This window comes from Astatotilapia calliptera, chromosome 23 (genome assembly GCF_900246225.1).
Source record: "Astatotilapia calliptera chromosome 23, fAstCal1.2, whole genome shotgun sequence".
Classification (NCBI taxonomy): Eukaryota; Metazoa; Chordata; class Actinopteri; order Cichliformes; family Cichlidae; genus Astatotilapia; species Astatotilapia calliptera.
This window is the reverse complement of record NC_039323.1, coordinates 2710360-2738345: the sequence shown is the minus strand read 5'-3', so window position 1 is coordinate 2738345 and position 27986 is coordinate 2710360. Positions and strand designations below refer to the sequence as shown.

Below are 27986 nucleotides of genomic sequence, written 5' to 3'. Positions count from 1 at the left end.
CGTACCGTGGAGCCTGCAGTACGATCCTGCTGCCTAGTGGCGCAGTTAGGAACCACAAGCTGCGATGTAAATTTTCCAGCAGCATTAAAACGGTTGCAATTTGTAATACTTTTAGTGTCTTTGTTTAATGTCACTGTCGCTCTCGCATTGTTTGTTGTTGTTTTTGTTCATTTTTTCTTCCTATATATGTGTGTGTGTATTTATATATATACATGTCTTACTTGTAATTCTTTTAAGATCTCTTATTTTGCTTACTGTCATTTAGATAGCTATAACTCAGTCTTCTGTTCTGTGTATCTGTTACTTTTTTTCTGTTTTGAGAATCAGAGAGCAATAAAATAAATTATTACAATAAAATTCCCAGCTGCGCGCCCATGCTCGCTGCGCGACGGGTCCCTCGGCGGCACCCGTAGACTGACGGTAAAGTCAGACGTGTATCTAAATGGGAAGTTCATCCCTAAACAGCCGCTTGATCAACAGTGGTATGATCGCGCTTTGTTACAGTGTGATAATATACTAATGAATTCAAAAGAGGATGTCATCCGACTTAACGTTAGACTTCGAAAATCATCGGCAATACCCTGCGATGGATAGTGAGGCAGGCATCATCTCCATCGATCAGGAGGGAGAGTGGGGTAAGCAACAGCGGAGCTCACATATTCTAGAAAGACCTATAGAGAGAAGCAGTGTAGCTGACCCAGGATATCAACAGAGACAACACGTATAAAAGAGGAGTGTTTATAAGTCGGTTGTTTTAAAGACACAAGTAGGAGGTTTATGTGTTGTGCTTGTTGTCACACTCCTAAGTCTAAGTTAGCCATTTAGCATTAGCCATGATGCTGTGATGATGTAACAGCAGGTAATTGGAGTTATAACCAGCACTGTAACTGGAGACAGGGCACACTTCACACTGCATTGTCTGATCATTATTACAGATATGTAATACTAAATATTGATAATATATAAAGTGCACAACTTACCCTAAAAAAACAAAAACACGAAGATTGTAGTTTTTTTTTCTCATTTTTACTGATTTATTTTAATAATCGCTTTTAAGGTCTCGAAAAGTACAACTTGTTAACAATTTATATATTTATTGTTATCTATTATTATCATTATTAATGCTATTTTTTATTAGGTTACTAATAATAGACTTGCTGTTTGCACTTACTTGTGTTTTATGCTGAATTGTGTAATAACCCGAGGAAGAAAATGTAGAAGAAACAAATAAGATGTTAAAAATGAAAGTGAAACAGATTTGTTAAAGTGTGACCATAATAAACTTGTTTGGCCTGTTAGAGTTTATGCTTTGAAAAAGACAAAAAACAAAGATACATTTTTAAGGGTACATTTTTTGGTGTTAGTAGTTTTGTCTGTAATTGTGTTATGCTGTGTTGTGCGTGTTGAGCATGCATGTTTTTGTGGCACAGTCTGAACTGTATTGATTACTTTTCCAAATTACACATTGCCTGTATGGGCTATTTATTGAATATGGCAGAACTAACTAAATACAGTAAATTTGATCATACCAGCTTGTCTCTTTTACTGGCAGTTAACCGCAAGAAAAAAGCAAAAGCCAAATGTGCCACTTACTTATTTTGAAGATATTTTTTGTAATTGTTTTGTAATTGTCTTCTTCAATAATCTCATGATAAAGATTTCTAATGGAAAGCAATTGTCTGTGTTCTGTTCTCATTGACATACAGACTTAAGCCTGTTCGATGAGCTGGAGAAACTAGGCGATGAGCTGCGGGATGCAGATGAGCTGCTTGAGGCTCTTGATAATGCTGGCTATGTGAGTAACTCATCCTCTTAATATGCAAATACACGGGGAAGTGAAAGATCAGCCCAGTGGAAATCTGAAAAAAATTGACTGTGTGGTGCTGAAGGTAGAGCCTAAGATGGCTACAGCCACATTTTGTTATGCAAGGATAGATCATGCACCAAAAAAAAAAAAATTCCACCTACATCGTGCATGCAAAAAAAATACTGTAGACTCAAATAAATGTCCCAGAATTCAAACGTGTTTAATTTTATCGGCTATAAATGACACATTGATTGGATTTCCCTACATGCATTTGCTTCCATTCTGCTTTCTCAGGAAGTCCATTTTTTTCAAAACCATATGTTTGATTTCTCAGGCCAATGGTGTTCCAGTTCTGGACTTTGACATCGACATTCCTCCATGGAATGAAATGGATACATGCAGCATTTCCACAGGTACGTGGTGTCACACTGCAGCACAAAATAAGGACTATATAAATAAATCTAAAAGGGATATTACTCAGGGATAATATAGCTGTTTTACTACATGCATGTAACATTGGTGCGTCATTATTTTTCAAACTTGTCCACCATGCAGTAGGTTTAATGGTCCAACAATACAAAAGTATTGAATGGTTCAATACTTGAGAGACGCATTGGCTTATGCTGAATAAGACTCGCACATATTGCCCATTGTTTCCATGTCCTTGTGCATCCAGATGGTGAGGTGAGCGTGGACTCTCTGTCACCTGCCCACACTCTGAGCTCGGTGCCCTCTCCTGCCTCAGTGGAAGCTTTGTCTCCGTGTTCCTTGCAGGTAAGACACGGTTTTCAACTCTTTGTCCTTCCTGGTTTTTCTGCATTTGAATTTCATTTCCAATGCAAATTGCACTTTGTTTCACAATGTGATTATTTACATGCTTGCCCCTCCTTTGAGCAGTTGCAGCAACAAAAATTTTCATCCAGATGGCGTTCAAACAATGACAGCTGCTCTTTCCTTTTGGATGGTCATGCACACACTTGAGACACTTATTACCAAAAGCCTTAAACACCTTGTCAGATTAATAATTTGCCATCCATCTGAAATGTGCTCCAACGTCTCGTTAAAAACAGAAAAAAAGGTGCTGACAGCTTCAAGCATATTAGCATAATTTAGCAGGCAGATGTTTTCACAGCGTGTCAAAACAAGGACAAGGGTTACATCTTTTTCTGGCCTCAACACAGTCTGCACGCATTTGTCTGCTAAAGGAATCGTCCTGACTTCTCCAAGGACACATTTGTCTGCTGGAGTCTTTGACTCTATCTGTTTTTATCTGGCGTGCCTTGAGCACACATAGAGTACAAATGGCTTCACAAATTAATTTATAGTGTCACGGGTGAAACGTATTTAAACAGTGATGTGACTACACTGATCATGTCTTTGAAGATACACGATCTAAATCTCATTTGTTTCTTCATTCAGGATGAGGCCCTGTCTCCACAATCGCAGCCGTCTCCTCTTTCAGTCTGCTCAGAGTCCAGTGGCTTTTCTGAAATCTCTTCCCCACCTCGAAAAGCTGCAAAGAGGACCAATCAGGTTGTACGAGGTGAGGCAGCTTCTGCCACCACACGTCTGCTAGCTATTCAGCTTTTCTCAATATTTAGATATTTGATTACTAAAACAGGGAAGATTTGCTATTTTTGCACCACAGTATGGGTTTGCAAAACTCTGGGATGTCGAGTCCTGAAAAAAAAAAGTCCTTTAAGAATAACTTATAACTGTAAATGCATATTTGTTTTCCTGAGCTTAGGATATTTATATGAATACCGTTTCCTTGTCTAACTACTTCCATCCCTGTCCTTTGACATATGCACACATGCACACCAGCCAAGCCAGTGCAGCCGGTCAAGAAGCCGATTCAGATTGGCCCAAAGGTTTCCATCCAGCCCAAACCACTGATTACAGCTGTGCCATTGGCTCAAGCAGCAGCTCCCATGCAGGCCAAGACAATCATCATCCAGCCCCTGCAGACCACTGTGCTCCCTGTGGTAAAACCAGCTCCAGTCAGCATCAAACCAGCACCCCCTGCAGGTCAGGGCTCACACTGCAACACATCAAAACATGCTTCTCCCTCCCTGCACTGTATTGCATCAGACCAATGCATTAGTCATATTAACTGGAAATTTGATATGTCTTACTCATAATACTTTGTAACTCATAATTTAGAGATGATATTCAGGATTATGTTGTCAGTGCTACTGAATCTTTTGTAAGCAATAATTTAATTGTTGTATCTTTGCCAGTAGGTGGTGCTTTAACAACAGTTTTTGCTCTGTGTGAGGCTGTTTCTCACTATTTTGCTTGATGATCAATACATAAGAATGAAATTAGACAGTAGATTATCTTAATCAAAATATGTCCATATTTGCCTAACATTTGAAAAAAATATGCTCTTTTTAAATCCTTATTTTTTAATAAATAGCCGAACAAACTTGCTTTCTAACCAAAAAGTGAGACTGTTTATGGGCTGCTATGTGTTTCGTGCATTAGAGTCATTATTGCTGTTGTTTCTTTCTGGTTTAGCCTTTCTGGGTGACCAGTCAGGCCCTCTGTGTTTGTTACATCAGCAGCATCTAAGCCAATGTAAATACTTATGTCATTGCTTGGGTCCCAAATGGGTGGAGCATCTGACCTCTCTCGAAGTGAATTTGAACTTGGCTCCGCTGTCTGCCTTGTAACGGCCAAGATGGCAGATGGTTAAGGCCAAGACATTCAAATGCAAAGCCCCAGATGGAAATTTATTCAAGCGTGCTCAGTGCTATGAAGGGTATTGTTTTATGAGCTCATCAACATTCGCAGCTGAGGAGTAAACCTCCTCAGCAACGGGACGATTTGAAAAAGGAAAGAAAGGAAATGAAACTGTTTATTGATTATTTTCCAACAAACAAACATGCTGAACCAAACGTTTGACGTTTTTTTTTAGGCCTATGACTTCTTACACATGGTGAACTTGGGCGCAGGACTTGGTGTTGGCACTGCACACATTCATTAGCAGAACTGGCAAACGCTTGCACAATTAGCATTGACAGGTTTAGCATTAAAGGGGAAGGTGGCAGGGTCAGCTTGATGAGTGGTTCCTGGCACACCGCTCTGGGAGGCTTCTGCATTAGTAAGACCTTAATTTATAGTGACAGTCTTGCATTATGTTTTCCTTGTTTATTGCATTTGAGCTATGTTGTACTTCAAGTGTGGGGACACGTGCACATTTATGTCTGTTTAAGCTGATAAGCATCACAAACCTATCACGGTGGAATGTGCAAGTTTAAGACCATGGGTCAAGATGGCAAACATCTTCTCCACCTGTAATTTAACAAAAAAGTCCTGTTAAAGAGAAGGAGGTGTATGTGGGTCACCAGAGGCAGGGAGGAGTTTGGAGGAACCTGCATCTGCATCATTTTTACAGGGCACATTGGGCTCATCTTTCTTTTGTGTATTGTCACTGTACAAGACGAAGGCTGGATGAAAAAATAAATGCGAAAGCAAAGTAATCTTCATTAGTCTATGTTAATCACACAATAAAAATATGATTAGCGTGGTTAAGACCTTTAATTTGAAAAAGCCTGTGTGTCTCTCTCTCAGGTCACCCTCTTTTGCTGTCTCAGCCAAGCCAGCTACTGCAGATCCAAACACCACAGGCCATCTCTGGGAGCGTGGTCACTATGCCAGCACTCAGCCAGGACTGGTCTGTACCCGTCGCTGCTCCACCAGTGGTTTCGGGCACACTTTTGACCCCATCCTCAGAGGATGATGTGAGTTCTGAGCATTCTCTAAGAATCTTCTTTTATGAGAGTTTCTATATAATCACCCAACACTGAGATGTTACCACTTCTGGTTTAAAAGCTCTTATCCATAAAATATACAGGGAAAAAAATTCTTTCTTATTTTGTGTGTCATGATTATTCATCTTTCTCTGTATGCTGACTGTTAACTTGTTTTTGTGGGGATTTGTTGGGTGTTTACTCTAAAATCAGGTGCATTAAATGCAGGCACATGTGGTGATATAAGTATAAGTAGTATAATTCTTATTTGTTCCACTTTTCATAGACAGGTTACAAAGTGCTTTACAAACTATACAGAGTTGGAGTTAAAAGTAAATATAAAATTAAAAGAAAGCACCGGAGTAATATATCTGATTATCGTTCAGAGCAAGTTTACCAAAATAAATAAATAAATTACAAGCTTGTAAAACATTTTTATTTTTACCCTGTGTGTTTTAGAAGCATGCAGGCCTTTAATGAGTATTTCAACGACAGTGGAGGAGTATCTTAAGGATAGGTAGGATTTTTAAGCTCACGAAACGCTGTGATGGTCGTAGTCTTTAATTTGCTACCTAACTAGCAATGTGCCCAAGTTATTCACAGGAATAAATGGTGCCTTCAACACCTGTGTTTGTGTGCGCGTGTGTGTATCGACATGCAAGTACTTGCCTGTGTGCGCTTGCATGGAGCAGCATTGTTATGCATCGTGAGTGTGCGTGCAGTTGCTCACTTTGTGATGCTGTGCTCCGGGTGTTTACGCTTGAACTGGATCCTGTCCAACCCAAACTCCCCCATTTAAACCTTTTTTTTTTTTGTATTAATTTTAATCTCACAAACCATTAACTTTGATTTTTGGCTAAAATGGTGGAAATGAAAAAGCATTTATAGCTGTTGTTTATAATAATGAATCCATTTTTCCACACTGAGAGAAAAGTTATTACTCTGCATGGACCATGCCAGTCACTGAAGACACAAATTGCTGCTTTTTTTTTGCATAGAGAGTGAGTACCAGGCACGTTCATTTACTTTATACCAGGGGCACTCAAAGTGCCAGTGTAGGGAGCCAGTTTATGATGGAGGGCTATAGAAATCCACACGTGAAACACTTACTTTGCAATGTCACTGCTCAGAGGGTGGTTTGTCTTGGTGGTTGTCATTTTTGTGCGAGTTTTGTAGTTTTGGAGGGTTTTGTTTTGTTTTGCGGGTTTTTTAAACCACTGATGAAGTGGCATTTCTTGAAACCAACTCTGTTTCTTAAGACTTATGGTGGCTAGAGCAGAACTGAAAGTTACATGAACTTTTTCTTATGCAGCTCTTTTCTACTCTACATGAGCATTTGAAGTGCTTTATAGAACATGCATTCGCACAAGCACCTTTTTCTGTGCCTTGCCTCTAGACTAGTGCTTTCTCTCTAACGATCGCATACACCTACACTCTGGTGAATGCATCGGGAGCAACTCAGGGTTCAGTATCTTGCCCCAGGATTTCTTGGCATGCAGATCAGTACTCTTGGGCAACGAACCACCAACCTTCCCATTAGGAGACCACCTACTCTATCTCCTAAACCACAGCCACCCCTAAGAAGTTAAAACAGAAGAAAACTGTTCCTTTTGTCTCATTTTGCACCATTATACATAGTATGAAATGTAGAGAATCACATTCTTTCTTTGTTGTGCGCAGGGGCCGAATAAAATGTTAACAATGGCCACCATTTGTGACCACAGACCACACTTTGAGAACCGTGGCTTGAGACCACGTTATGATCTGAAAGGAATGATTTTCACTTTGTAATCAGAGATAAATCTTAAGGAATGCTGCAGAGCACTGAGACGACACAAACATGTAAAAATACAAATAGATGATGAGTGTTTTTTTTTTAAATTTGCTACAGTAGAACAGATTAGTTTGAAAAGGACGGGACATTGCTTTCAGTATTAATGGCAGAGGGTGTATTCTTTCGTGTGATGCGTTCAGGGGTGATGCCAGGACAGCTGCACTTTCCCCACACGCATTCGTTTCTCCCTGGTTGATTTTTACGACAGCGTATACATGCAACCGAGGCCCCGTTAACTGCAGCAGAGACTGCCCCAGCAATTTAAAAGACATAAAGTAAACTTGTAGTATTTTTTATTGTTTATGGCACATTTTCTTGGTCTCTTCATAAAGGGTCACCAACTTTTACAAGTGCTTGTCTTATTTTGTGTGGGCATGTTTGTCGTGATCTTTTAAAGACCTGAGGCTAGCGACTCGCTGGGACTTTTAGCAAATTCGCTGTTGTTTCGGGCTTCGGTCTCCAGCACAGCAGTTACTCATGTCTTGTTCTCATCTGACCTTTATTGGGTTGAGAAACATGTTCTCACTCTGTCTCCTCTTTCAGACTTGTTTGTTTTGTTAGCAGGACTTCCACATTCCCAGCATGTCTCCTTAGCATTAGGCTGAACAGCAAAGTTGCAAAATTGAAAAGTTAACACATTTTGAACCTTTGTTAATTATGGAAAACCATGTGTCACATTTGTGGAATGTCTCTAAAACCATGTGTAGTGATTTCTGTGGTGACAGTGGGAAAATGTATCCAGATTTCTGCTGTTATTATCTCATGGGGCAGTGATATATGTGAACATGGAAAAACAGTTCACTTCATCTTAATTAATATTAACTTGGTTAATCGGGTAATTTAAAAAAAAAAAAGATTCTGAAAAGCGTCTGGGTTTGTTGTGTTTTTTTTTAAATAAAATGTAATGGTTGACCTCTAGCTGTAAAAGCCACCCACCCCTAAAAGGGCGTAGAGGAACTTGTCCAATTATCGCGGGCATAATTCAGTCGAGAGAAGCACTTTTTGTGCCAGACATCGAGAGAAATGTCGAAGAATTCCAAACCTCAGAGGCCAAAACAAATACTCCTCTCAGCCATTTGTAAACCCAACCAAGTCAATAAAGTTTATAATAGGTGATTAAAAGAAAGGGTCTGTAAACATTTAATTGTGAGCAGGACAAAGAGATCCAAAGTTTTGAAGTTCACCTTATTTACCAAGAGAAAAAGGTAGTGGAAATTTAAAAAGCTCATCTGAAGAGCCTTTTAAAGGACAACTGGGGCAGTTTTTACACATTTTTGTTAAGGATGGAATGTTTTTATATTTAGAGCAATTTCAATGGAGTTGGTTGTTTCTGTGGCACAACAAGGAGAATGTAAGAGGCTCGACTCTTCGTGAGAGAGCACTGCAGCTGCGTTCACTCATCGTGGTTTGGCTGCAGCAGAGTGGTGGACTTGATAGGCTTGTGGATGTGTAAAATGCCTGTTAAAGATGGCATGCTTGTGCCAGGTGTTGCTGCATGTTGTACAGTAAGTCTGTGTGTGTGTCGCTGATTCTGGTCTCCACAGTGCTGTATTTTGGCCTGCGTAAGCCTGGATGTTAAATGGCTGCAAAGGATTATATGCTTCAGACAGGTGTTGTGCAGTGCGACAGCTGTAAATAGCCATCAGGGATTGGGTCAGTGTAGTGTAATGGGCTCCCAAATGGCAAGGGATTTAGATGTATGTGAGTGTGTGTTTGTGTGCATGTGCATGCATGCAAGGGAAACCAATCCCGTCTGAAATTGCAGGCCTCAACAAAGGTTCCCATTAGTAGGATGGAAGGATTTACAGGGGTGGGCCCCAGGAAGGCCTGGTGGTCCCTGCGTACAGCTAACTCAGATATTTAGGCATGTTTAACTTCTTTTCATCAGAAATATTTCTAAAGCTGGACAGCTGAGACTGAGCTTGATTAAAAACATTGAATCCACTCGCTGGCCACTTTTTTTAGGTATACCTTTCTAGTACTTGGACCCCTTTTTCCTTCAGAATGGCCTTAATTCTTCATGACATGGATTCAACAAGGTGCTTGGACCTATTCCTCTGAGGTTTTGCAGCAACATCACACAGTTGCTGCAGATTTGCTGGCTGCACTTCAATGTTGCAAATCTCTTGTTCCAATACTTTACGTCTCAGACTTAATCCGTTAGATTGAGATCTGGTGACCGTGGAGGCTTTTTGAGTAAACTGAGCTCATTGTCATGTTGAAGAGCCTTGTACCTAATTCTGTTGGAAGCAGCCATTGTAAGATGCATACACTGTGGTAAAAACATGTTCAGTAACAATAGTGTGGTAGGCTTAGGCATTCACACTTGGTACTAACAGGCCCACAGTGTGCCTCTGGCCTCTGACATTAACAGGGCATTTCCACCCAGAGAACTGGCACTCACTGTTTTTTGGACCATTCTCTAAAAACTCTAGAAATGGTTGTGTGGGGAAATCCCAGTAGGTCAGCAGTTTGTGAAATACTCAGAAGTCACTTAAATCACCTTTCTTTGCCATTAGCAGTTGAAGAAAGTAGGCAGTGAGTGAATAACACATGAGCACTTAACTTAAGACCCCTTTTTGTAGTCTCACCGTACAAGCACTGTGCACTTCACACTGCATACTGCTGATGGGGAAAAATAGTAGTAGCTGTTATATTTTTTTCAGAAGCACAGCACGGTTAATCGCTCACTGTTTATATATAATTCCAAAATTTTGTCCTTAAACTGCCAGAACTCTGATCCAGGGTTATTATAGTAACTAAACTAAAATTGATGTGTTCATTGAGAGTCAACTGAGTTCCAAAGGTTCTACTGCCTGTACTAATTTTCCTAAATCTTGCCTCTGGCTCATGCCCTCCATACAATAATCATTACTAACTAAATTAAAACTAAACATTTTTAAACAACAAAAAATCAACCGCCTTTCGCCCTATGACAGCTGGGATAGGCTCCAGCGCCCCCCGCGACCCTGAAAAGGATAAGCGCAAGCGAATGGATGGATGGATGGACAACCAAACACACTCTGGAAACGAAGTGAAACTAAACTGAATTAATAGACTTAAAGAAGTCAAAACGAAATAAACAAAAATCACATTAGAAAATACACAACATAATAATGATCCACTCGCATCCTATTAGCAAACTTTATGGCTGAAGTAGGTTCATCATTCTGCTTGCTCTTTGCTCAACATATTGCAACCACATTGGCTACGACAGATCTGTAACTCATCACCTCTCTCTCCCGGCTTCCTCCTGCATTAGCAAAGATGTTTTCTTTGTTGGTACTGTGCGCATCCTTTCGACTGTTGGGGGACTTGTGATCTCGGCGACTGTCTGCGTCACGCTCGACTGAAATGTCACCTATGGAAACCATTTCACAGTTATGAGGGTTTATGACTCACAGTAAAATCATGAAACATTTACACCCTGACCCGTTAGAGGAAGCCACTATCATCTGGATAGATTAATGGTTAATCACAAACTTCCTTTTGGAATAATCCTTGAACTGTTGAACTGAATGAGGGGTTCCTCACTTGCATTGTGGCGATCAGACTCCTGTATGCTTTTCTCTCTTCACCCATATTCATCTGTTGAAGTGCTGTTGACCAGGAGTTGGGATGATCATGCAATTAGATGCATTCACACGGCGCTGATCAGTAAACCAACAGCTGTCTGCAGCTGTTGCTGTATGAGCTGTGCTTTGCTAATGGGCATTTTCCCCCCTTGTTTGCATTTCCCACTGGCATTCAAATAGTTTGAGTGTGAACAAGTATCACTGTTAGCCTCTCAACCCGCCAAGCTTCTTGAGAAATGCCACTCAGCCCCCTTTTTTTTGCCCCTTGCCCCACATCTTCCTCCCCAGCCTCATTGTGGACGCGACGTGAAGTTCCCCGTGCTCTTCACTCCCTGGTAACTGCTTACTTGCAGTGTTCCCAGGCTCGGGCTAGTGGCACGGCTCCCAGACCTCGGCTGGGAGACAGAAGAGTTTCTCAGGAGACAGAACACAAATACAGGGATCCAAATAACTTAATCACCAGCGGGGCTATTAGACCCTGGATCTTAGAGACTTACCCTTAGGAGGACGTTTGTGTTTGGAGAAGAGGGGCGGCGAGATGGCTGGGGAGTGGGTGGACAATGAAGGTGTTTGGGTAATCTGTGCCACTGGTTCTGCTAATTTGAGAGAGGTCATGTTAACATATGCACTATTTGGGTTAGCATGCGAGACTTTGATTTCAGTTCTCATCTTACTGACGTCAAGTGGAAAGAATCTAACAACTTGAGCGTGTCTTTATTTATTTATTAATTTGTTTATGTTGATATTTTTAAAGTCTTGATTCACACAAACGCCTCAGATAAACAAATCTGAACTGAAAAAAATGCCAGAATTGTATTTATTTATTTATAGTTTACCTTGAGAGTTAAAACAATAGATGCTGGCTGTGGCCGTTCTTATGTTTCCACATTTAGACCACTAACATATAAACTGTTTCTGTGTTTATGTGCCTGATGTGAACCCATTTATCAATGAGTGACACCTTTTCTAAACACACATATAGAATAGAAGCATTGCAGGTGACCTTTTATGCCCCTAGACGATCCTGGTGTAAATATTTTACTTAAAGCATACACTTAAGGGCTCTTTGGAGCGATGTTAATGCCAGGATTTGCTGAAGAATTGTCATTAACCTTACAATACATCCTTAATGTGTCTGTTTATTATTCTATCACTGAGGTAAACTAGAGCACCAGCAACAGAGGGAGTCTCTGGGTGAGAATAACACAGTCGGCACCGGCTTTTATGTTGGGTTTATCTTTCCTGCTTCCATTTATTTTCTGCGTTTCCTGTGATTTCTTTTTTCTCATGCCAATCTCTGCAATTCAAACCTCTGCCTTCTCCCACCTCTCCTTCCTCAGTATTTTTCAATATACCTCATGTGTTCCAAGTGTTAATGAATGAGTGTTGGTTCAAGAAATGGACAGAGCAGATGTCGGAGCACATGTATGTGAAATGAAATGGCAGTAAATACAAATGAATATAACATACGTCTTTAGAATTGACTGTAAAATGATGTTTAGTTTCCCAGAGACGCTGTGGTCAGAGAAATTATGTTTATGGGCAGTTTTTTTTGTTTTGTTTTTATTTTGTGTGGTTTTTTTTGTTTCTTTTTTTGTTAATCCCATCCTCGGTTCTTGTTTGGACTTGATGGTCGACGTCACTGTGAAATCACAAAGCACACGTTCACACGCTTATTTCCCATAATTATCAAAAAAAAATACACTCGAAAGATTAAAGATCAACTACTCTGGGAAATAATAATGTTTTGCCAGCGGTATTCAGCACGATCACTCTGGAACAGAAAGTAAGTTCTGTACCGGTGGTGACTCAGTAGAGATGTAGTGATTGAGTGAATCTCCTCTGATGCTGTATTTATGATGTCTGTAATGCATATTGGATGAGACAGCCGTAACCTAACTTTTTGGAAGCACGAGATGTTTCTAGTTTTCTCCTCATTCCCAAGACACTTTTGGATCATTTTACTAAAAACAACTGCTCATGTGATTCAAAAGACTTTTTATTTAAGTCAGAAGAACCTGTGGTCTGCAGTCCAACGGGTGGCTTAGGAAGTAACTGCTTCTCTTTCCTGTTTGGAGTCGAGGAAGGATAAAATATTGGCGTAACTTCAATAATAAATGATGTCCTTGTTTCTGTTTTTTTCTCACATTCCCACTGTAGTCCAAGTTGTCCCAGAGACAGCAGCGCATGATAAAAAACCGCGAGTCAGCATCCCTGTCTCGGAAAAAGAAGAAAGAGTATTTGCTTTCGCTGGAAGCTCGCCTGAAGGTGGCGCTGTCTGAGAACGAGGTGCTCAAGAATGAGAACGGCAACCTAAAGAAACAGCTGGAGGGCCTTCTGAGCAAGGTGAGATACGACCAGCGCTTCCCTCACAGTACAGGCACATGTGCACGTGTTGGAAGTCGTTTTTACTACAATGGGTTTCCTCACTTTCTCTGCAGAACACAGTGCTGAAAGCAACAGCACCCAAAAGGAGAGCGGTGTGCCTCATGGTGGTCGTGGTGTTCCTCGTTCTTAATGTTGCACCAATGAGGTGAGCGTGGGACACTGAACAGATGAATGCTTTCACTTGCCATAAAAAGTCATTTGATACAGTGATCGATGGCTGAAATTCAATTCAAACCAAATGAGTGCTGATGACGCTGATATTGTCAGGCTGCATGAATATTTCTGCCATGATTATTGACTGAATAGAAATGGGAAGCCCCGTGACTCACAGTGGGAAGCACGCCCTACATGTAAGATATTATGCAAAAAACGTTTTCCTTTTCAGACGATGTCTTCAACTTTTTAACCGCCCCACTCCCTCAAAACGAAGAAAAATCTCTTTTATCAAGTATATTGAACAAAAAGTAAAAGGTGATCATCGGTTGAGCTAATATTTGTGTATATTAAAAGTCATTGACTTTGCATGGTAATACTTTTGGGGGTTTCCCCGTAAGACTTTACTACTATGCTCTGGAGCCAAGCACCAGAGCATAGTACTGAGTAGTATGTAGTCCATTAATGCACATGCTATAAAAGCCCACCTTTATCCTGACCAAAGCCAATCTCTTGGAAAAGAAAGTGGCGATTAATAGTTCATATGTGCCGTATTGTTCTTGTGTGTACAGTTCAGTCCTCTGATGTTGCTGCCAGAGTTTATAGGACTTCTTGACTAATGGATGAATAACTCTCAAAACACTGTGATGGGCTGGGGCAAAAGTAAACTGTTACCACTTGTGAAAGTAAAATAAAATCATTCTGGCTTCAAACATAAGAAAGAAATGCAAAAAGCATTTGCACATGGTCATTTTTCTTATCTCTGCTTGTAATATTAACAATTGGGACAAATTGTAATGAGTTATATAAAACTACACCAAAGGGGGGGGACTTGATTCCTCTCAGCTAGCAGATGGAGGGGTTGTGTAACTCAAGAGCGCAGTTCACCTCCAAGTGTATTGAAAAATTTTCTGTTCTCATTTTATAAAAATGTTTATTTCCTACTGGGAATTTCATTCTCCACGAGGATCCAAGCATATCTTTTCTGGATCTGAAACTTCTCTTTACTAAAATCCACTTTTTTCTTTCCTTTTTATCTAGAGGTTAAACATGGAAACATGCGAATGAGTTTGCTTTTGCGGTTGCATTCACAGTATCTGAAGTGTGTGTGAGCCTCTACCTGTGCTCACATCTGTGGCTTTTTGTGTTTGGGCTCTCCTCTGGAATGTAAAAAATGCCCGCTTTGAGGTTAGATCCCTTTGAAATGAAAATGCCACACAGCGTAGTAATACCACTCAAAGTAACTGTGTGTATTTTTGCTTGTGTGCATGCGCCCTTTGGGTTGTGCAGTCGAGATCAGAGTTCAGATTCTGCTCGTGGCTAAAAACAAAAATCCCTCCTGTGCACAGGATGTGGGTCACGTGCATTTCAGTCCAGCACCAAGTTCTTTTTTTTACATTTCTTTTCTAACTCAAGTGTCCTGATTTTACCTCACCTGCGGGTTTTTTGTTTTTCTTAACTGACTTTTTTCTTTGTCATCAGTCTGTTTCAGGGTGGCCCGGGCTCTTCGCTCGAAGTTGCTTCCACGCAGCACAGTGGCAGACACCTGTTGGGTTTCTCACCAGAGGCAGAAATTGAACGCCTGATGGGTCCTGACGCTCTTGGCAGCAGGCCGTCTGAGATGGGCGACAGGTAATGAGCTAAACCCCCTAACTGCCTTCACAACAGCATGTTTATCCAGTATGTAACTAGACCAGGATGCACCTGTGCTCAGTCTGAACCGGTGAAGCTCATTAAGGCCCATGTAAACACAAGTGGCAGCTGATCACCTACCTTGTCCAAACAGCCGTTTGAATGCCTCCAGCGTCCTTGCTGTAGTCTAGTAGTTGCGCTTTGAACTGCAAGGTGAGAAATTGGGGTCAGTTCTTGTTTGACAGAAAGCTGTATATTGTTAATAGTTTATTTTTCTATGTGCTTATGTATATATTCTTTGTTTTTTCTAAATGCACTCCAGATCCTGCAGTTACATTTGTAAATTGCATGAATAACATTCCTGTTTGGTACCATACCTGACTCCCCATGTCATGAAAATTATGTTTTGCAAGGTGGTCAAACATCTAACGTCTCCAAGGCATCCTGCGTTGTGTGTTAGATCTCTGCCTAGGCTTTGTCACATGTTAATGCAGACTGTTCTTGTGTAGTATCAAGTTTCTCAGCAGCATTAAACACAGCGCAGGCAGGAAGGAACACATTAGCCTTTGCAAAAGGGGTGACAGCACCAAACCCAGCAGTGAGAAGAATGATTGGGGAGATATGCGATCTAATCTTAGGGTCCCACTGAACAGGAAGCTGCTCATGTGCTTGAAGGTTAAAATGGGCCCCTCTTTTAAACTTACTATCGGGCCTCTTTGGTCTGACATGTTGTCTCATGGAACCATTTCCAGGACATTAAGAGACGGGAAAATGAGGCATAGTCAACAAATTGGCTCACGTTGGTGAGGCCCAGGGGAGGGATTACGTCGCTGACTTACATTTTTCTTAACAAAGCCCCGCACAGGTGGGCACTTTCTTTGGGTAGTCTACATCGGCACCTCGAGAGTTACATTCACTCTCTGTAACTCTCCAACCAGAGTCAGGGAGTAAAATCTGCAGAGTAAAGTCAGGAGGTGCTGCGTGGTGCTAATCATTTGAACTTAAATGTGGTAACGTTTGATTGTTTTCATCTGTCTGTGCTCAGAGTCAGACTATATGTGACCATTTGGGTGGCAGTGCTCAACTCTGTAGCATGTTTATGATAATTGTGCGCAGGATTTACAGCAGCATGCGTCGCTGCACTCGCCCCTTTGATGCAAGTATATGTCTTCATGCATGCATTCAGCGATTGGATCACTGCCACCTCTGCACATGTTGATCAAAAAGAACCAAAAAAATTTTTTTATTAGTTCCTAGTGTAATTATCACCACATTAAAGCCAAGATGAATTCCAATTTGGTGCCACTTTGTTCCCTGTTACTTATTCCACCATGGGTACTTTGCCTGCAGTGAACTGCATGCAGCCGTATTAGTTCTTGCTCTTTATTCACAATATTTGTAGCAGGTTGACGTAGATTTTTGAGTATCTTAGTGGCTGTGCAAAGATTTGGCTCTTTGGTTATTTCACATCTCTGTGCTTTTTATTCTGTTTTAGATCTGAAGATAAAGCCCTGATGGTGGTAAAGGATCCCATCTTTGTCAGACCGTCTCCGCCCTGCCAGCCTTCTGTCAACAGGACCAAGTGCATTGAGTAAGTAACTTTATTTCATATACAGCTTACTGTCCATATGTTTCCCCTCATGCTAAAATGCAAAGACGCACTGTGTTAATTTGGCAGGCTGGCCCATGAGTTGAGGGGTTGGGTCCACCGTCACGAAGTTCAGCAGACCAAATCGAGACGAGAGAATAACAGCAACCACAAACCCACCAGGACGATTCTGGTAAGTCACAGCAGCGTGTTTTGCAAAACAGTAAAACACAGGTAATGGTCCGTGCACAAATTTACGTGATATTTGCTGCTGGCAATACATATTGCAAACTAAACCTCATTTGGATTTCAAGCCATTCCACTTTAAAAGTCTCTTGGCAACCCAGAGCCTGTCTTTCACCACTGTTTCACCTCCAGTCACACCTACCCCTTTTTCTGCCTCTCGTTTCTCTTTATTGGGCTGAATTTAATCCGGCAGCCCTGAGAAAGTAAACATAACACTTAGAGGGGAGCTATGGGATTAGTGCCCCCTGCTCCTTTTTTCCATATTTTTTCTTTTTTTTTTCAAAATCTGTCACAGCAGGTCCAGTCTACTAAAGCCGACCATCTGCCCACTTCATATATACACACATTGTTCTTATCTGTATTAACAGAAAAGGTGGAGGTGTTTATTGCCTGTCTGTATTCAGCTGTTTTACCCTTTCGGCCTTTGGAGTTGAACAGTAAATCTGCTCACTCTGATGTAACATGTGCCTGTGGATCACCACCTGAGTCTTTATTTCTTCATGACAGCTGTAAAATTTCTGAACGAGATGTAATTTATCAGGAGAAAACCTTGACACATGTGTATGTGTGTGTGTGTGTGTGGATCTCTAGGAGTTTTGAAAGGATAGTCTGCTTTTATGTAGGCAATACTGTTTATTTTTACTGTTCTCTTTCATGGGCATTGATGTGGTTGCACAGATTATAGCTAATTGTCTGGTTTTTCCCTGACAGAAAACAGGAAATAAGGAGGACGAAGGCAGCCAGATTGTGACGGTTCAATACACAGAAACTACTGCGGAAAAGTAAGTAAAGGCCGGCTACAGAAAATTTCAGGTGTTTGTGTTTTGTTTTAATGAAGGTTGATTAGTTGATGCACCTGTAGACATAATAACCTGCCATGTTTTGGTGTTTTAGTAGAATTTGACCAAAGCGTTGCTTTAAATAGAAACTGGAGCGTTTTTGGCATTTGTCCCCTTTTTTTATATTTTACAGTTTTATAATATTCGATTTATGATGCAGTGATTTTTAAAGGATGACCCTTGCACACCGCTTTAGAAGTTTGGCGATGAACGAGAAACTTTTCTGCTGCACAGTTTAGATCACACAGATGGTGTCAATGGCTTTTTGGCGCTTTTAAATCTGGCTACAAAATATCTGAGTTCATAGGAAAATGAAAGAAAATCACTTTCAGAAGTTAACCTCTTTAAGGCCAGATGAAAAAAACATAACACCAAAAATAGGAGGAAGTACTCAATGCTGCAGTGAGATAGCGAAGTAGCAGTTTTTAGGCTTTACTTTGTGCTCCAGCAGCAAATTACTGGGCAAGTCTGTTATACTGAGGCACAGACCACTGGGATGTTTTAGTAGTTGCTGTTTGAGTTGGTGTTTGAACAAGCAGAAATCAAATAGGACGCTGTGATATAAATCATATAGTTGAAATATGGATATATTACAGATTATCCTACATTTACTATCTGCAGTTAATTACAAGTATGCATGCTTGAATGTTTGTAGGTTTCATTGCTACCATATTCCTCTGACGAGTGTTTTCATAATTATCTGCGTTTCTTCCACAGGAGTCCTGGCAGTGAGCTGCAGGTGTACTACGCCCCTCGTCACACGTACACCGACTTCTTTGATGAGCTGAACCGCCGCGGCGACACCTTCTATGTCGTGTCTTTCCGTAGGGTAAGTTTGGACTTGTTTCTAGCTGAGGTGAATGGGGGAATTAGGCACATGAAGCAAAATGCAGCTGGAAGTTTTTACACATCAACACTAAACCGATTTCATTCTGTTTGAATCTGGTCAGATTTGTGATTAAACCAAAATTAAGCAAGGGATTCAAATTTAGTGCAATGTCTCTCTTCTTCAGCAGAGAGGTTTCTTTTGAACCAAAGGCCAGTTTTGAATTTGCAATATTTGTTTATACTCAAATATTACTGTCAGTTATCTTGATCTTTATTAATTGTTGCGCATTTGAGACTAAGTGCCAGGGGGGTACTGGTTATTACTGTTACCTCACAGCAAGAAGCTCTGCTCAAACCATTCTGTTTGCCGGTGCCGGTACGGGCTTCCATCGGCCATTCCAGTTTTCTGGAAAGCGTGCTTGTTTGGTTTTATTTGTTTTAAATTGGCCTGCAAGTTTATAGAACAAAGCACTATATAAATGTATGGTTAAATGTGGCTTGTAGTCTTATCTTGATGATATTCATATCTGCCTTTCATCCCTTCGTTCTAACCAGGAAAAAGGGAAATTAGTTTGGTTCACGGTAAACTTTTTGCTTTGAGTTTTACAGGAGTTTTATTCTTTGCCATCTCACTGAACAACAAAAACGCACAGCGGCTTCCAAAGTGATAGCGCTGAGATATTATTAAATTTGCTATCAAAAACTCTTTTGAAGCTGGAAAACACCTTTTTGTTCTCTCTTTTCATTTTTTTCTTTTTTCTGTGGTTGGTGATAATTAAGCTGGACTGAGTCTAACTGGAAAGGCTAAGAATGTTCCTGCTCTAGACTGCTGGATAATCTCGGTGAAGGTAAGCTCAGGGTTAGTCAGGGCGGTGAGAATTTTGACATATGTATCCAAAGATCGAGACACAAAGGTTCGACTTTAGGTTGGCATAGTGACGACAAGGACAAAGGGAACAATGGTGTACCCGAGGTGAAGGTCTTTGCAGGTCAAGTAGCCAGCCTTTAGTTTGTAGCAGCTTTGTGATGCAGGGGGAGGAGGGTGGTCTGCTTTCTCCAACTTCGTGTCAGAAACCATTAACATTACAGGTAATAATCTCTCTCCCTCTCTCTCTTTTTAACTTTCATTCACAAAAGTTTTTTGGCAAAAGGAAACTTTGTGGATATTTTACAAACAATTGAATAGTTCAAACGTAAATTTAGGGCAGCTTTTTAGTTTGATTAACCAGTCATTCCTTACAAAAAAAAAAGGCATTAAAAAGACAGAAAATAACAATAATGAAGCGCTTCAGTGGATTTGTTAGATTTAGGAATTTGTTTCTTGGATTTTGAACTCTTTAAAGGTGAATTGCACTTTATTCAGGTGTTTCTCTTACACTTGCATTTTCCACATTTTAGCCCGTTCCTCTTCTTTCTGTGTGTTATCTGATCTTATCTTGATTTTATTCAACTGGAGATAGCATTCAAAAATACTTTTTTTAATGAATATGACAAAAACATAAGGACGAAATGATAAATAGACACTTCATGTAAAGTGTTTTAGTTACAGGCCAGTCATTCACTGTGACCTTCTTTTAATTCTCACAGACCTCGTTAGCTTTTCTCTCTCCGTTTATTTGCCTGTATTTGGTTTCCTGGGTTTCGGGGTGTGTGTGTCTGACAAAGCAGGAATGCTTTTTCTTTTTTTTTTGCTCCAGTTGGTATGATGTTATTACAAGACTGCCAAAGTTCTGGATTAAATTGTTTATATTTTAAAGCCAGTCACAAAATTTTTTGAGTTTTGTCCCTTGAGACAAAAGTATTTTTTCATTATGGTCTGTTCTTGCACCTTCCAGCAGTTGAAGTCACTCTGTGCAGTATGTTGCAAAAAGGTCACGTTTTGATCAAGGCAGCTTACGGCCGTGCAGATGCGTTACCACCTGTGTCTTAATTTAGGTAGTAAATGAGGTAAGACGATGGAAAACACAACTCTCAGCGAGCTAAAGAAAGAATCGTCCAGGCGTGTCTTACTCTGCCGTCATTGTGTGGCCCTGTGTCACTTCTGATGCTGTTGTGGCGCCTGTGGCTTTATGTAAGTGTGCATTGGGGCGACGTGATGGAAACACTGCCAGCTTTCAGCCATCGCTATGGCAGCATCAGCTGTCATGTGGACTTGTCAAGCCCCTGATGAGGAGCAGTAATGTGGCTGGTGTTTTCTGTTTTTCCTTCCACTCTCCAATCACAGACACGCCGTCATTTTAACACATAATTTCACCTTTTCAGCTTACATTTAGTTCCCATGAGCACAGATCACAACATACACTTAACCGAAACAAAATTCTTTATGAATTTTTGCACCATTTTGATGAAACGTTACAGAAACTACGAAGCACATTCTCGTATTCACTGTTATGAAATAGAAACTGTCATTGCCCTATCCTGTTTATTTTCTGTAATCCATCTGCTGGACCCATATTCCTGTCTACCGTCACCTTAGCAACCTTAATTCTTCATGTCACTCACACCAGAACCTCACAGTTACCTGCTCAGGTTCACTGTTGTTAACGTTACACCGGTCACATGATATTGTCTTCAGCAGGCGTCGATGCAGCTGTTTAGGTTTTCTCAGCCTCTATGGGTTCACAAATATGTTTTTGCCTCACAAACTGGGAAAAGAATAAGAACCATCTTTTGTCATCCTGTTTCATTCTTAGACTCTGTTTTGTCTTAATCTCCTCATTTTCTTTGTTTTTGTTATCATTATTATTAATATTAATTAATTAATTTGCTTTGCTAGTTTTACTCATCTGTTAAAATGTGCACTGGATATAGATTAGTTTTACACAGCAGTGGTTCTAATAGCTTTAAAAGTTTCAGCTTGGAGTCATTTTGTGGAACAAACGGCTTCATGCTCTGATAAATAATACAAGCAACTTGTAACGTCTCCCAGCTTCTTCCACCTATTATCTTGCCCGTGATGACAGAAGCCTCGTTAAGCTGCTGAAGCTGATCGTGTGTATTCTTTAAGAAAAGGCTCTAAACTCATTGTGAAAGGCCTCTTTATCATTAAACACATACAAGCCAAATGTTTTGTTTGCTTTGAGTTTGTTGCGTTCTCCAATTTCCAACCTTCTCTTCTTTGTTCTCAGGATCATCTCCTACTTCCTGCCACCAGCCACAATAAAGGAAGTCCACCCAAGATGTCTGTCGTGTTGCCAGCCATGAACATAAATGGTAAGAAGTGCAGCACAGACACAGTTTGGAAGTGCAGCGCGATGTGGCAGATAAAAGGCAGCCCAGGTTCACATTCTCAATCACGTTTGCCCACAAGAATGCATTACTTGTGGCCTCAGACATTTACAGAAAAAAAGGGTTAGAAATTCTATTAGAACAAGAGTTTTGTGTTTTACTTCTGTGGTTGTGTTTTCAAGGGTTTAGTTTAGAAGCAAATTAAACAACAGGCAGCAGTTAAGCAAAGAAATAAGTGAAGAACATTGGTTTCTTGCCTGGAGTGCATCAGTTGACTATTAAACCTACTTGAAAGTCTAAGCACTTTGCTCAGAGTACACTGGTCAATTCATTCATTGTTACTGAGTCACATAATAACTTGTCATTTAATAATCAAATAACTTAAAGCAAATTTCATGTCCGCTTCAGATGGGAGAGCAGAGACACAGCTCATCTGACTCAATTTACTCTTGAAAACGCTCTTGCGGTCCACAGCTGTGGACAGAGTGGGTGGCAATCAGAGCGCGCTTGGTTGCGTTCTGGGGGCTGCTTTCCAGCTCATGTAGTCGCTCATTTATTCTCACCACCTGCCTTCAAAAACAAACACTGGATCAGCAGAAAGCGTAGACTTGCACTTGTGCATATTCTCAAATGATTGACAATTGGTGTATGCGTGTTTTTGACATCCATGACGTTATCGAGACTTTGCTTCACGGCTGTCAGATCTGCAGGATTATCAGTGCGTTCTATCAAAGTCAGGTCATTAGATGCTTCAGTAACAGGTGGCCTGATTTTCACAAAGCACGTGTAGAAGTGAGCTGAGAGAGAACACGCTCAAGAGGGGCTGTGTTTATGTCTGATGTAAGCAAATAGGAAGACACCACACTGTTGTTAACAGTTGAACTGTCATTTTTATTTGAGAACCTTTTTGTTTTCCTGTTAACTTCATACTTGTGAGTGGAGAAGCATCCAATTTGGTTAATGTTTCAGCAGCTAACCCTGGGAGGAGTGAGTGGGTGAAATGTGAGCCGCTCACTCAGCAGGAGAGACGAGGCCATTTAGATTTTTTTTTCTGTGAGATGGGTGTTAGGTGAAGATAGATGAAGGTAAACATTGTTCTCGGTTGGTCTTGTCAGGGAGGAATGTTAAGGTCCAGGCCAGTCAAATGAAACCATTGAAATAAGCAGTAAATAGTGAAATCCAAGATGTGCTTGTGAGCTAATTGTTGAAATGGCCAAACAAAGGTGGCATTTATAAAGAAACGTCAGGTCTGGAAAGATTCTCGATTGCTCAACAAAGGTCTCAAATTTGCATGATCTGTCATGGACGCTTGAATTGAGTTACAAATTCAAAACAGCGGGTTAATGCCTGTCTGTTCGTGTCTTTGCGTGTAATAAGTTGGCTCGATGATGTGGTAGTTCCTAGGGAGAGGGCTAACACCCGTTTTATGTTCAGAAATAACACAACTGCTCCTGCCTTGTGACTGAAAAGTTAGGACTAATGCAAAACCAAGACAGGGAAGGCTGACAAAGCAAAGGTTGCAGTAATTCTCCTGAAGCACAATCTCCACACGGCCCTCTTTCCTTTTAGATATGGAGCCCCATGTGCTGCACAGATAGCAGCCTTCAAGTAGCATTTTAGATTTATGCTGTCCTTGTTTGGACCTTTGAAGTGATTAAGTGCAAATGTATGCATATTTAGTTGGGTGAGACCCTTAGAGAAGGAGAAACACTGTCCTCTTACTGGAGAGTAATACTGTACTGGAAGATAATTCTTTCCAGCTCCCTGTTGCTGCTCTGCTTTAAGAATGCCTTCCTTCTCTAGTCACTAAATAGTTTTCATCTGGAGGAGATGGAGAGGCTTGGCTAATCTGGAGTGATCATTTAGTCTGTCTTAGTCAATAACTGAACATTAAAGATGGAGTTTTTGATCTAACGTCCACACGTCATAGAGTTATTTAATCTAGACATATTTGGTTTTCTCTAAAAATGTATCAGCCACAGCAGTGGCTCCTTATAAGGGCTGTGGGGTGTGTTTATTCAGTAATCCTCTGAGTTTGAAAGTAGCTCAATCAATTGAAAGCGACGTGTTTGAAAGGGGGGAATTTTTCAGGGTTGACATCACTTACAGGTGGATGGACGTATGAGACGCACTGCAGTCTATTTTTACTTCTGTGAGATTATACATGCGCACTGTAGCCAACAGGCTGCCTTTCACTGGGGGTTCAATGTACAGCTCTATACTGCTGATTGACTTGAGGGTCAGATTTTCCTACTTCCCTAATCTAAACAGCAGGGCTCAGAAATGGAGTTCACTCTCACCAAACCAAATGTTTAACTCAAGCCACTCCAGAAAAATAAGACTCCAGTGACTATAGTGATTATGTGCCTTTAGAAATGACTTGTTTGGTCCATCATTGAGCGCTGCGGTTCAGATGAATCTTAACCACTTGTTGGTTGAATTCAGTAAGGCTTCAGTCATAGAGACCAGTCAGTGATCCCCCTGGAAACCTCTGGTTGCTAGGGAAAAATGTGGATTCCCCAACTTGAAAACTTGAAATATTAGGAAATGGAGAACATTTCCCTTCAAAATAAAAGTTTTGCTGTCCCACAGCAGCCAACACATTTTGAAAGGTGCAGCTTTTTTACTTTGAATGCAGACAGACTCTGTATCCAGGACGGTTGGCAGAAATGGCATTTTCTATGGAAATGACCGCAGCAACCTGCTAGCGGGTTAAAAAGGAGGATTTCGCTGCAGCACCACCACAGCACTACCAGCAACCACTCACAAACCAGTTGCAGAATATAAACGTTTCCCTAGTGATCAACAATGGCCAAGGGCTCACAGACTGCAGGCCTCCGTGATCGGGGCTTTAGCAATTGATTTTGCAGCTACTGCTAGCAACTTCTCACCAGACAGTTTTTCCCTCTCACAACTGGCAGTTACTAAGTCAAATCTAAGCGTATTATTCTTTATTTCTAATGGTGAGCATTACTTTTTTTGCTTCTAATTGGCTCTTACATTCTACTGTAGAATGATAGCTTGTAGTTTAGTAAGTTAAAGCCGAACATACTGGAAAAGTTCATTAAAACTGGACTGATGGTTTGTGTGAATGTGACCCTCCATTTATTTTCATTGTCCCAAATCACATTATTTAGTTTGGGACCATACTTACTGATGAATAATGCTTCCTTTTGATGTAAACAAAATAAAAGGCCTTCCTTCATGAACATATCCTTAGAGTTTGTTCCAATCTGGCAGCCAACGTCCTCCTGAGATGCACTCTCAGGTTTCCTCAGATGCACCGCTGCCAGACATCGGGCCTTTATCAGCGTAGACCAGCTCGCTGTGACGCTGAAGGTTTCTGAAACAGATCCAGATGGTACCAGTATAAGGAGGAAATGAGACCACGCAGAGCAGGATGGCAGATCTGGCAGCCTCTTCAAAGACTTGCTATTTGAAAGCTGTGTGTTTGTGTGTTTCCTCTTTCACTGTTCAGGCCTCACAAGCTGTTAGTTAAAAAGACGTTACACAGTTTGGCATTCTGGTGAAAGACTGATGTAAACAGAGTCGAGTATTACATGTAAGTCCTGAGTTTGGATAATGGTTTAGGCAGTAGCCCAGAAATGACAGGGTCATTGCTGTACACTTAAAAAGTATTGATTTCATTAAGGAATAACAAAGTGCGACTGAAATAGTGAGTATTTGTATTTACAGGAGCACTATTTGGCAAATAGAACTAAAATGGTAAACACAGCATGTTAGCAGGCTGTTTTTAGCATTTAGCTCAAGTAACCGCTTGGCTGAACAAAAACAGTATTTATTCATCTAATGTCTGCTAACAGCAGCTGAACTCTGCAAGCAAGTGGTCACATAAGTCCAAGTGTAGCAGCAAAAGCCGCGTTCCTTGCCATGGGTGGATTTTATTGCTTTTGAACGTAAAAGGCGAAAAATGTGTAAACTCACTGTGATAAGTCCAGCCTCTCAGAGGCACGGGACCTTGAACCGATCCAGCCGCAATATACATGATTCATTTTTCCAGTCTCCTTCAGACCTAAATTGAGAGGGTCATAAAGCGACAAATCCAGATGCAGAGAATGACTTCCAGAGATGTCTGCTGAAACACTGAAGCTATTGGAAAAGCTCTGGTTTCAGTGCAGGTGCAAAATCGGAGGTTTATCAGCAGATGAAGTCAGAGTTACCGGTACTAGCTGTCTAATGTTATGAGCATCAGTGGAATCTTCCGTCTTGAGAAGGAGCTATTTTATAGCCTCTGTACAATCAGATGAACTCCCACTGCCTCCAAATGTATGTCCTGATGAACGATTAGGAAGCTGATGGCTTACACAGGTATCTGGAAAAATGACCAAAGCTTTTTAAAAGATCTTTGCAGGCTGTTTGGATTGGGTGTGATGCATATGGGGAATTTTATCTCAACCCCCACACAAAAGAAGCCGCAAGTTATTTGTTAGTGTGAATATATAAGCGATCCTTCAACATGTTTTAATTCCCATTTCTCCCCAGAAAAAGTTTATAAGAATGTCCACTTTAAAGGGTGTTTTTTCCGCCCCAGGCTGAGTGTAGATATCTTGCTGGATACCACAAACCATGAACCACTTGTGTGAAGTCCAGTATCTTTTTCCAAGTTTAAATTTCCCAAAATAAAAGCAGATTGCTTGTTTGTAGGTCAAGCTTTCAGATGACTCTGTGAAACATACAGTATTTAACGTTGTCTGCACTGTACACCATCTGCTTTCCCCGGGTTTCTTCTAACACAACAGCCTGACTCATCAGCGGCAAAAACTTTCTGACTTTTCAGCTTTGCCAAACTTTCTCTTCGTCTCTCAGCCCAGCAAGAAGCATCCTGACTCATCATCTGCAATCACTCTTTCTTTCTCCCACACTCTCGCCAGACTTTTCTTCTTTCCAGTTCGCATGTCCTGCTCTTGTTTAGAGATGTTTTGTTTATCTCCACGATGGAGAAATCCAGCGTGTGACTCACCTCTGGACTCCATCTGTGTAGCCCAGCCTCCACCCAAACTCCCTGCAGTTATCCCCCCTACCTAATGTCAACTGTCTCAAACAATACTCTGTACACTTCCACTCGCTCCACTCGAGCAAACACCAAAATGAAGGTACGCTAACTTTATTTGCAGATTTATTTCACAACCTTCTTCTCCCTTTCTTGCCTTACAGACAGCATTATAAGGGACAAAGACTTTGAGGTGATGATGCAGATTGACTGTGTAGTAACAGACACCAGGATCCTCCACATCAGATCTTCCACCATCCCGCCTCTGCTCCGGGTGAACCGCTCTGACACGTTTTACCAGAACTCCCCAGCAGAGAACAAGGTTGCGCCTCCTGTCGGCGTGCTAATGGGGTCTGCGTAAGATCATCAGCGACTCCTGCGTTCTTTACACCTCCTCATTAAAACTCATAAACGGAAGCACAAGATAACACCTCAGTTAATAATTTTTCTCATTTTTATTTGTATGAATGTGCTCTGCAGAAAACTAGTCATTGGAGGTTACAGAGGAAGCTCAATTTGTCCTCACAGTTCAGCCCCTTTCTGGCTGATTTCTGGAGCTGGACTGTAATAGGGTCCAAGCAGCAGCAGACTAGCTCCTTGTGTGGCAACATTGACTTACCCGTGTAACCCCAGATGCTTTATGTAAGGGTAATTGTTTAGCGGCAGGGGGCAGAGCATTGAACCTTGAGTTACCCCATCATAACACAAATACTTTTACCCCTTACAGCTTACTTTCAGTCGGCTCTCTTTTTCTGCACAAGCTCCAAAGCTCTGTGTGTGTGTGTGTGTGTGTGTGTGTGTGTGTGTGTGTGTGTGTGTGTGTGTGTGTGCGTGCTTAAAAAACATTAAATACATTATAAAAATGCATTTTTATTTAAAATGACCTGTTTGTTTGTATCTGATTGCTATAAAATGGAGTGCTATAATCATTTCTTTCTGTCTCTGAATAAAGCAAATCTGATCAGTGATGTATCAGACATGACAGATGAGTTATCTGCAGCAACAGAGGCACAAACTCAGGAAGTTAAGTGATCTTTGAACCCTATCTGGCTAATTGTTCTGTTATCTGCTGGTTTCTATTGCTGTTGATGAAGATTTTCAC

At 41.0% G+C, this 27986-nt stretch overlaps 1 protein-coding gene across 1 annotated transcript; it reads left to right on the top strand.

The window, feature by feature from the left end:
• The first annotated feature begins 398 nt into the window (after positions 1 to 398).
• Positions 399 to 27699, top strand: atf6 (activating transcription factor 6). The gene is made up of 16 exons (XM_026157723.1): positions 399 to 635; positions 1707 to 1795; positions 2142 to 2220; positions 2484 to 2581; positions 3227 to 3350; positions 3632 to 3835; positions 5384 to 5553; positions 13132 to 13317; positions 13413 to 13504; positions 14995 to 15144; positions 16640 to 16735; positions 16823 to 16925; positions 17690 to 17760; positions 18535 to 18646; positions 21774 to 21858; positions 27049 to 27699. The coding sequence occupies exons 1-16, from the start codon at positions 536 to 538 to the stop codon at positions 27243 to 27245; spliced, it is 1956 nt and encodes a 651-aa protein (XP_026013508.1). The 5' UTR covers positions 399 to 535; the 3' UTR covers positions 27246 to 27699.
• The last annotated feature ends 287 nt before the right edge of the window (positions 27700 to 27986 follow it).